At 40.1% G+C, this 11,165-nt stretch overlaps 1 protein-coding gene across 1 annotated transcript; it reads left to right on the top strand.

The window, feature by feature from the left end:
- The first annotated feature begins 2,226 nt into the window (after positions 1-2,226).
- Positions 2,227-10,878, top strand: rbm24a (RNA binding motif protein 24a). The gene is made up of 4 exons (XM_046835311.1): positions 2,227-2,706; positions 3,368-3,491; positions 3,667-3,721; positions 8,194-10,878. Exons 1-4 carry the CDS (start codon positions 2,539-2,541, stop codon positions 8,552-8,554), a joined length of 708 nt encoding a protein of 235 aa, XP_046691267.1. The 5' UTR covers positions 2,227-2,538; the 3' UTR covers positions 8,555-10,878.
- The last annotated feature ends 287 nt before the right edge of the window (positions 10,879-11,165 follow it).

The raw sequence follows: 11,165 nt of genomic DNA, 5'->3' as shown, positions 1-11,165 counted from the left end.
TGTGACTAGTTTGTGTGAGCCCAGTGACACCGTTGTGACAGTAAACTATATGGAGATGTGCAATGAGGGTGTACATACTTTACATAAAACGTTATATAAATAAAGCTTGGATTTCCGTTCAATGTAGACCATGGCTGTAATGACATCCAATAGTGTCACTGCAGGGGATGATTACAGATTACAGATGACTTTATAAGATGCCAATAGATTAGTGGTGTTTATAGTCTAATTTTGTCACAAAAACTATAGGAAACATATACTCATTTATAGACTCTTACACTTTTTCTAAAAAGGAAGATATATTGCATTGTATTGCCTGGGCATGTATATTATGTATACCCTACACAAGAGATTTTACACACACACACACACACACACACACACACACACACACACACAGACCCACACAGAGAGAGGCAGTTGGCACATTGGTGACTGTGTGCTCTATATGTGTAACATTATCTGAAGAGCATCCTACAGTCCTACAGTATGCACCTGTCTCACAGCCATGTCGTCTCTGCCTCATACTCTGTCTGGATCTTTAACCAGCTTATGCTGTCCCAGAGGACATGCTGACCAGTTGGTGGGTCTCTTCAGAATGTTAATGTGTTCACAATACACTCAATGGCTGGACCTTCCATTTATCTATATTTATTTTATTTACATTTTATTGGGTACCAAATAGGAGCACTGGATGTCCACCCTGTATATCCTCTTCCCATCAATAGAAAAGGGCCTCTATTTACCTAATATTATTTAGATGATAATGTTCTATTCTCATTGAAGTGCACTGGGAAGCATGTAATGACAATGAATTAAGCACTATGACAATCTACCTTGTTGGTCTACTTTATATGTTTATAGTTAGAAACTAAATTGACTGATCTGCAATAGTATCTGTTTTATCTTTGTCTGATCTGGAGAGGATGCATCAGTTAATTGCAGGACGGACACACACACACACACACACACACACACACACATTCAAAAGCACATTTGAACTGAAAAGGAATGCACCATAGCTAATCCACTTACTAGCATAGTTTTGGGAGGTGGGAGAAAACCAGTCAACCTAGATACTTTAATACTTCAATACTTTACAAAACTTTAAAATCAACAAAAAATATCCAATTAGTGTTCACTCATGGCTGGGTGTTTTTGTCAGGAATACTACTCATAGCCTCTGCTCACTAACTCACTAACTCTGCTCACTAACTCACTAAGGCTGAGACTATTAAGGCAAAGAAATGAAAACAGTTCACCACCCAAATAATATCAGGCCGAGGGTGGTCAAAGTGTAGGTCTTTCTCTTTCACACACACACACACACACACACACACACACACACACACACACACACACACACAAACACACCTGGCACTCTCTCTCTCTCTCTCTCTCTCTCTCTCTCTCTCTTGCTCTCTGTGTCTTTCTGTCTGTCTCACTTTCTCTCTCTCTATCTCTCTCTCTGTCTTTATGTCTGTTTCACTCTGTCGCTCTTTGTCTCTGTATTTCTCGCTCTTTCTTTTGTTCTGTCTCTGTGTCTCTTTCTCTCTTTGTGTCTTTCTCTCACTCTGTGTCTTTCTCTCTGTCTTTGTCTATCTCTTGCTTCCTCTCTTTGTTCTTTCTCTGTGTCGCTTTCTCTTGTGTTCTGTGTCTGTCTGTCTGTCTGTCTGTCTGTCTGTCTGTCTGTCTCTCTCTCTCTCTCTTTCTCTCTCTTTGTTTTCGTTCTCTCTCTCTCTCTCTCTCTCTTTCGTTCTGTCTCTGTGTCTCTTTCTTTCTTTGTGTGTCTTTCTGTCTTTCTCTCACTCTGTGTCTTTCTGGCTCTTTTCCCCATCTCTCTCTTTCGTTCCCACTCTAATTCTCTCTGCATCTCTTTCACTCTTTGTGTGTCTTTCTGTCTTTTTTTCACTCTGTGTCGTTCTGGCTCTTTCTCTCTCTCCCTCTCCCTCTCTTTCGTTCTCTCTCTGTGTCTCTTTCTCTCAAGGCCTGTGTCAGTCTGTCTGTCTCTCTCTCACTCTGTTTTTTGTTCTCTCTCTCTCTCTCTCTCTCTCTCATTAAAGCAGCACGTGTTTGTGGACGGGGGCGAACACAACCACCCCGTTGTCCGTTCTCCAGCTGTTCGTGTGGTGGGCGCGTGCGATGGGCGTGGTGTAACACGCTGCCCCGCCTACATAGCGGTGTGGGCGTGGTTTGGGTGGGCGCATTTAGGAATGGGTGAGAGACGGGTTTTTTTTTCCAGAGCGCGTCAGTGTTACGGAGCGGAGCAGAAACCCACCTGATGATCTCCGGATCAGTCCGCTCAGCGGCTCACCAAGTCCCAGTTAATCTACCTCGAGTAACAAAGTTAGTCGCTTCAAACCCGTGCTTTCTACTTCTTTGTAACTCCACGTGTTTTAAAGAAACATAGCGGTAGATCTTTAGGCGTGTATCTACTCAAACGTTGCACTACTTTCCTTTTTAGTATTATTATTATTTTTTTTATAATTTTTTTTCCTAATTGCATTGCACTTGAGCATTTCTCTTGAGGATTTGAGGATGCATACCACCCAAAAGGACACCACCTACACCAAGATCTTTGTCGGAGGTCTGCCGTATCACACCACGGATTCCAGTCTGAGGAAATATTTTGAGGTGTTTGGGGAAATTGAGGAGGCTGTCGTGATTACGGACAGACAGACTGGAAAGTCCAGGGGGTATGGTTTTGTAAGTATTGTGTGTGTGTGTTTTTTTCTCCCCTGTTAAAATCCTGCCATTGGCAACTTTGTAATCGCATCATCACGTGCTCACGTAAAAATCAGGTTCCTCCATAGTTCTGAAATGTGAACACACTCCATCACATTTGACCAAAAAACTAGAAAAGCTCTGACCAGAAGTTTATGTCTGACAAGTCAAACAGTGAGGGGTTTAGAAGAAGCATGAAGTAGTGTTTTGTTGGGACAAAATTGTATCTGAAGCCCAAAACATCAAAACATTCACTTACAATGTTAATTATCAGGTTAGTTCATGATTAAGTATCTGTTTGTGTTGTTCAAATGTAAATATACAAACTTTCCATGTGTATGTTTGTGAAGAAATGATTTGGGGTGTCAAAATGTAACAGACAGAATGTAGACATCCTGAATTTTACTGTCTCCAAGCATTTAGTTTTAGACAATAATTCATCTGACTTAGAACATCATTAAAAGAAAAAGTTGTGTCGAACATCTCGCCTCTCGGATTTGTGGCCCAGGTGCCGTATTGTTGGAAAAATAGCCATGAGTGTCAAAACTGTAGGAAACTTACACTCAAGACGGCCATTTGATTTCATTTATATTAAGTGAGTCTTAATAGTTTTAACACGTCGTTATTTCTTTTCTTTAACCAGGTGACAATGGCAGACCGCTCTGCAGCAGACAGAGCTTGTAAGGACCCCAACCCTATCATCGATGGCAGGAAGGCCAATGTGAACCTGGCGTACCTGGGGGCGAAGCCTCGGGTGATGCAGCAAGGTGAGGGGTTTCACATTCTCTTTAAAAAAACGTGTTCTGACTAGCGCAGCCGTAGGCATCAATAAGGCAGGATACGTAGGCCACAATCTGTAGAGGATAAAAAGTTTCTATTTTGCAAAAGCATTCAAACCACACACGTGTGTTAATATCCTGCATTTGTTATGTTCTTGTATAGGATTCACGTTTGGCGTACCTCAGATTCATCCGGCTTTTATTCAGAGGCCCTATGGGTGAGTAGCAACGGTACATTGTATTGACCGGGTGAGAATCAGTACTACTGTTACCTCTATATTAATTATAACAGTTAAATTGAAATGATAAAAATAAATCATTCAACAGTGGAGACAATCCAATTATTTCTCCACAGGCGTATACAGTCTATATGTAGATACAGCTGTTAATCTTTAATCACGATGTTCATCAATGGATAACCACATATCACCAATTTAGAATTTTTGATAGCATTAGATCGTGTCTTTTTTTTTTTTTTTTCTTTCCTGAGTGTGCGTTCTCGTGTGTGTATGTGTGAGATGTTTTATTTGAATTGATTAAAAGACACTGTAGCTTGACTCAATGTTGTCTTTCTCTGGTCCGACAGGCTCGATATGGGTTAAGCTAACTGATGGTTTGAGGAATAGCTCTGTGGGCATTGCTCAGATCAATAGCTACTGTACCTGTAGACTCAATCACACACAAACAAGCTCGAAATGGTGATTACATATGCATGTATGTTGGTTTTTTTAGTTTGGTTTGGACTTTTGATTTTAATAGTGCATAGAGCTGTGTGTGCCTTTTTTTACCGTTATGAAGTGGTGTTAATAGCTAAAATTGTGTGCTTTTTTATTTACTGGGGGGAAAAAAAACCCGCTGGTTTGGGGTGTTGATTTTTAGAATTGTGGAGGTGTGATAACTTTGCCACGGCAGCAAAGTGAGGCTTTCCTTTGATGCTTTTTTGTTTGTTTGTTTGTTTGTTTTTTTTGCTGTAGCTTGTTTTTTTGGTGTCTTGTTTTTGGAGTGAGTGCAATCTTTTTTTTTTTTTTTTTTTCGTGTGACACTGTAAAAAAAACAAAACAAAAAACCCCAACCTCATCCAAACAACCCAACAATTTGCTTGCACGTTGCCGTTTTTCCTTTCTTTCTATCTTTTTTTCCCACTGACATCTTTCATGACCGTAATGTATTTGTAGGTCTTCTGTTTTTCCCACTTGCACTCTATTCTGCACACTTTTATCTGTCTGGTCTTCCCTTTCTCTCTTGCTTTCCTCTCTTCTGCTTTCTGCCTCTGTCTCTCTTACACTCTCTTTCTGTCTAGCCCTATAAGGCATCACACAGTGGATCCAGAGTTTCTGGAGTCCTGCAGTCTGTCAGTCATTGATATGATGTTGTACACAAGGCAAAAACCACTGACTCACTTTCATTGAAAAGCCAACTTTTTTATTTTTTTTATTTTATTTTTTTTTTTATAAATAATAAACAGAAACTTTGATTTGTTGGGGACATTTTATTAAATGGGTTTTAGGCCTTGTATTATTTAATCCTATGTGTATGAGTGAAAGGTGTGTGTGTGTGTGTGTGTGTGTGTGTGTGTGTGTGTGTCTGCATGTGTTTGCAGTGTTGCAAGATCCTCGATGTGACAAAAAACAAATGTCCAAAAGGCACAGGCCTCTAAACGAGCCTTTATCACATGGGCTCGTGTGGCGTTAAGGAAAACAAGCTTCTCTATTGTGCCACACAAAGGCCACAGTGCTGACAGTGCAGTCGCATGAGGCCTGCGCTCTCTGTCTCTATCTCTCTCTGGCTTTGGGAGCTGGACTACATCTCGCATACAGCCATGAGATCCACTCTGAAAAACAGGCCCACTATAATGCAGTGTCACCTAAAAGGAATTTCTCACATAACAACAGTGCCGTGTAGGGCAGCTGAAAGGGAACCTCGTGTTTCTGACCTCGGAGCAGTTGGCTCACACTGGTATGGGGCCAAAGCCAACATAGTGGTGTCACATTGGGCTTGCAGTTCACTAGGCTGAAGCCAGTCTATGGTCCTGTATATGGGGAGTTTTTTTTATTTGTAAATATGACTAAAACACAAATGTATGATCCTGCCATTCAGTATCTCATATAAAGAGGCCTGTTCTTAGGTTCTGACTCGTACCGCTTTGAGTTTACACTTAGAGTAGCTCCGGTTTAAAATGGAGAATCAAAGTAGTCCAGTCATTACTAGTTTTAATGCATGTGTTAAACTGGCCTTTCAGATGAGCACTTCGGTTTCAATGGATTCCAACAGGTGTGCTCTCTGGCGCCAAATACGATGTACTTCTTCATGGCATTTGATCTCAAACCTTTATTTAGATATGACTATTAATATGACTGGTCCTAACAGTCCTGTCAGAGGGAGGAAAAAAATGCTGTGGTCTGTCATGCTACTTGGTAACAGAGGTATATTTAACCACTGCCCGAGGAGGTAACAGCCTCCTGAATCTCGGGGGTCTATAAGGGTCATTGATTGCAATCAGTTTTCGAGGCATTTAACAAGACCAAACAAAAACAGGTGGTCTGCTGTTAAGTGCTTGCGATCAGTTAATTTGAGTTCTACTCTAAACATTTGAGCAAAACATTTAAAATTCGATTAGACGTTTTTTTACAATGAAAACATTAGATTATTGCAGAAGAGAAAGGACTAACAAATGGACTTTTATTTGCTCAAATGTGTAGGAATGACTGTCCAGTTAGTAAACTCTTGCTATAGAACACAAGCACTGTGCTTCTGCTCTTTTTGTAGTTTATTGCAACAAAAGTAGTCATCATTCGATTCCCTGAGCTTCACATCACCTTGATTCACCATTAACAAGATTATTGTATTGATCATTTGAGTTTTTCGAGTTATTAGCTGGTTTGACCGGTCATGGTTGTGCTAGAATGGTTGTAATCGTGGACTTCCTTGATGTGTTGTGCAGTTAGAAAGTCCAGAAAAGCTCTACGACACTGTTAAAAAGCTTCTCCCATCATTCCAACGGATTGCAAGCTATTAAAAATGATGAGATTCAAACACAAACAACATGTTTATTATTTACCTAAAGTCAAGGAAATAGATTGCCAGTTACAGGTGCCAAATCCAGTGAACCGAAGAGTTTTTCAAAAGTAAGGTGGTTCCTATATCTCCTTTTGCTAACTTAAACATGCAGTGGCCAAATGGTGATTTATTAAAACTGGTGTTGACCCACCATGTATCCATGGTGAAGAGAAAATGCCCAGCTATGTCAGAAATTCTCAGCTGTCCACTCTTAATTTAGAGCAAAGCTGCTCTGGTACTTTGGCTACAAGCATGTGTGGTGTAATTTTGCAGTTGGGTGGGTGTGTGTGTGTGTGTGTGTGTGTCTCTATATATCCATGTCTGTATCTGTTTGTGTATGTATGTGTTTACCTGTGTGTCAAATAAGTCTTCTAGTTCTGGAACGGTGTGTTTTACTGTGTTTTGTGTGAGAATTGATTTGTATGTGCTTAGGTGACTCTGGCATTGTGTTTGTAACCCATATTATTTTATACTGTGTGTGTGCTGTGCTGTTTGTTTGTTTGTTTATTTGTGCCATAAAGCAATGCTATTACCTCAGGCTGGCAAAACCTCAGTCTAGGATATTTTAGATACAGCTCATTTCTTTATTTTTCTTTTTATTTTATCCACTTTAACTGGGGACGTGATGTTTGTTGGTTGGTTGAATTGAATGATGGTGTGCTGAAAATAGGGTTGCCATGATAGCAATTTTATAATCTTAGGTTTATCTTTGTGTTCGCTAATCTGGAGGGGTGAAAGTGTTTTCACAAGCTTGTGTGCTTAGTTTGAGTCACATTTTGGGCCTAAACCCTCATTATATTGTTGACATCATTGCTTTTTTGCTACTACTATATACTATTGATGTACTAAATTAATTGCTCTTCTTTGCTAAACACATTTTGAAAACAGAAATAGCAAAGATGATCTGGGGAACAATCCTCTCACAATGCATTGGGGTATGTAATGAAAGGCAGAATGTGCTTATTGTTCCTGATTGCTTATTTAATCAAAACTCTGTGTGTGCCATCCAGCATGAAGCTCATTGTCTAAAAGTGGAGGGGGAAATGGCCAGCAATGTCTCTTTTTGAAAACTGTCCAGCTGTCAAAGTCGCAGTGACACATTCACAATGCTCACCTCATCAGCTCTCCGCTTCCACAGAGTCCAACTTTCCCCCTCTACTGAGCTCCAAAACAGGCCATGTGACTGCAGCATGCTTGTAATTTTGCTAAATATTCAGCTCTCTTTGATTTCTGCAGCTGCTGTTTCTGTGGTGAAAATTAAAACGGTCATGTATTAAATTAAATTATGGTCATGTATTAAAATGACTAATAAAACTAAGTTTTAATTAAAAAAAAAATCTTAGGAATTTATTTATTTATTTATTTTTTGTCCAAGTCCAATTTTGCTAGTGAAATGTCTATTTTGGCAACCCTATACCTCTGATAACAACTACAAGGCATTTCCTTGGTGTTGGTGGGAAATGGGGTGTGTGGTTTTTTTTTTGTTTGTTTTTTTTGGATTGTGGAAATGTCGTGTTTGGCCACGGTGTGGGTTGTGCCCTGTGGTTGTGTTTCTGCAGTTCAAACCATGTGTGGTTTTCTTTCGCTCTAGTTTGTTGTGACTAACACAATGCTGTGTGTTTGTGTGTCGCAGGATCCCCGCTCACTACGTATACCCACAGGCATTCATGCAGCCCAGCATGGTGATCCCTCACGTGCAGCCAACCACCGCGTCAGCCGCCGCCACTGCCTCCTCGCCTTACATCGACTACACTGGAGCTGCATACGCACAGTACGCCAGCGCTGCCACTGCTGCCGCTGCCGCTGCTGCGTATGAGCAGTACCCGTATGCTGCCTCCCCTGCTGCAGCTGGCTACGTCACCACGGCCGGCTATGGCTATGCTGTGCAGCAACCGCTAGCTGCTGCCACTCCAGGCTCTGCCGCCGCTGCTGCCGCAGCTGCAGCATTCGGTCAGTACCAGCCCCAGCAACTGCAGGCTGAGCGTATGCAATAGCAGCTTATGGCACCGATTTGAGGAAAAGCCAATGCCCAGTGACAGCTCATTGGCTGTATATAGGTGTCTCACCAGAGGGAGGATAATGTGATGAGGAGGATGATTGATGGAGGTGTTTAAGTAGGGTGGGAACTCCATCGCTTTCCAACTTGCTGTGATTAAACCAAAAAAAAAAAAAAGAAAAATGTGAAAAAAAAAAATTTCAGAGAAGGCGTAAAGACAGAGATTTAACTTTTTACCAATATCAATACTGTTATTGTTACCTTTATGCTTAATATTGATGTAGTGTATTTATTGCTAAAGGAGAACGCAATGACTAATCACTGTGGCTTGGAGGTGTAGAAGAAGCCTTAAGTCCCGATGCTGTCATTAAATAAGAAGACTTTTCATCATGAAGGACGTTAGATGTCCGCACAGTGTTTTGATTCTGAAGCCCTCTAACTTACATATTTATTCTCATTTTTGAGGGATGTTTTTCTGTTCTGTCATCTAATGTGCATTGCAAGGTTTTGTTTTCTGATTATCAGGGAAATGGAGCATTTTTCCAACAAACTAGTAAACTGACAAGCAAACTCTGCCAATCAGGGAGTAGTACACGACTGTGGAGAAATGGCATGAAAGAAAATGCAATTGTAGCTTTGTCTGGCATGTTCAGGATTACCTTCTTTCCTGATGCTGATTGTCCCTCTACTCTGATTCCCAATTTGACCTTTTGACCTATGCAAAGCAAAAACAGCCGCCAGGAGACAAAAACAAAGCGGCAATTTCCTGCCACTCTCCTCTGAAGGACAACGAACAATTTCAGAGCACGATTAAAGGACATTACATAGTATTATTTGCCTTCCCTCTCACTCTCTCTCTTGCTTTCGCTGTCGCTCTCGCTCACACAAACGCACACAAACACACACTAACTTCCTTAACACTGGGGCAAAATGTTAACTCATCCACACATTATTGCACACATCTACTAATTCATGCACTCGCATTGTATGATAAGTCCAAACTGACAAAAGGTCAGAGCTGGAGACTTGTGAGTGAGGAGCAGGCAACAGCTGCTGTATGGGGACAGAAAGGCTCACACGTGCGTACACACACATACACACACAGATTGCTCTGGAAAGAACGCATCACTTGTGCTCGTTTGTTGAGCTGTCACATTTTAATCCCTGAGCCCGCTTGGGAACATGTCCCTCTCCAGCTTTGTCAGCAGATCCACCTCTGTCCTAGAGAGAAGGGCTGGAGGCTTAAACACAGGCTGAACTCCCCCGATCCCCTTCCAACCTCACCCTCAGCACCACCGCATCTCTCACTTATGAGCAGCATTTCTCTGGAAAGAACTGGTGAGAGAGTGAGACAAACAGACTTCAAACAATGTACCAGTGAACTTCCATCAGTCCACCAAATGTTCAAATCATCTGTTTATTTTTTTTTGTGTGTGTGTTTGTCTAGAGAAATGTCTGTGCACCAGCATGTCTTTCTTAGTGAGAGAGAAATCCATTCTCTGTTCTCTCAGAAAACCTAATGTCACATCTTTGTACTCGAAAGCAGCACTAAACCTGAGGGCTCCAACACAAGTATGAGAGTTCACAGTGCCTTACAACTGTAATGCTATTTAAAGAGAACTGCTATTTATTTATTTTCAGAGTTATGCTGCGCTCTAAGGACGGCGACTTAGTGGCGGTACTGTATTAATAATAATGTATTCATCTCATGGCATATTATAAGTTATTGAGTAGATTTAGTTATAGTATCATTAACATACTCAACCAAAAATGTTGATTTATTTAAGATACAATTCTGTATGTGCACTGTACATTTTTTTTTCTATGCCTTCTGAATTTTAGAGCATTTCATTAAATATCTGGTAGGTTAATGCCTCATGTAAGATATTTATTTAATGCAGGCAAGAGCTCTCTTTTTTTTTTTTGTCATATATGGAGAACTGTAGAAAGTAAAAAAAAAAAAAAAAGAGAAAAACTTCTTGTAGAAATTAAGCAAAATGCTGCTTCTTACACTAGAATGTATAGTCCTTGTCAAGGTTCAATATCTGTGCTTCTACTGCTTTTAATATACATCAGATGGGCTATTTTACACTGTTGGGAATTTTTTTATACTTGAACAAGGGAAAATATGAAAAGCAATAACAATAAGGAAATCCTTTTAAGGAAGCATTTCATTGTCACTGGATTTGGGCATGTAAGGTGTTATTTACTATTTAATGTAAATCCAAAGGTTGTTTCAGTAAACCTAATTTAAACCTTATTTCAGATTTTCAGCAATATTTACTCAAAAAGAAAATAAAAGGTTCTATATTTCAACCTTAACTGCTGTGTCTTTGCTTGTCATGGTCCATATCAAAGTCAAATATTTTGTATCAAATCTCTATAAAAGCATGTAATATTTTTTCCTTGTCATATTTCTACTCAATCCCTTTTTGTTAAAATGAATAAATAAAGCAATACATTTGTAAACTGTTCTAATCATGATTTGGATGAATAACATTGTAAAGAAATTGTTTATAACAGCAACAGTGGGTGCAAGAGTTGTTTACTATTCCTTAGGGAACATTTTGTCATAGTTGGCATTAGAGTTTGAACTTTAACACATTTTG

The sequence above is a fragment of the Silurus meridionalis genome, chromosome 22 (assembly GCF_014805685.1).
Source record: "Silurus meridionalis isolate SWU-2019-XX chromosome 22, ASM1480568v1, whole genome shotgun sequence".
NCBI lineage: Eukaryota > Metazoa > Chordata > Actinopteri > Siluriformes > Siluridae > Silurus > Silurus meridionalis.
The sequence above is the reverse complement of the archived record's forward strand: the minus strand, read 5'-3'. Positions and strand labels throughout refer to the sequence as shown.

Coding starts and splice junctions, on each gene's coding strand:
- rbm24a (XM_046835311.1), top strand. CDS start 2,539: ATGCATACCACCCAAAAGGACACCACCTACACCAAGATCTTTGTCGGA. Junction 2,707..3,367: donor AGTCCAGGGGGTATGGTTTT/GTAAGTATTGTG, acceptor TTCTTTAACCAG/GTGACAATGGCAGACCGCTC. Junction 3,492..3,666: donor GCCTCGGGTGATGCAGCAAG/GTGAGGGGTTTC, acceptor GTTCTTGTATAG/GATTCACGTTTGGCGTACCT.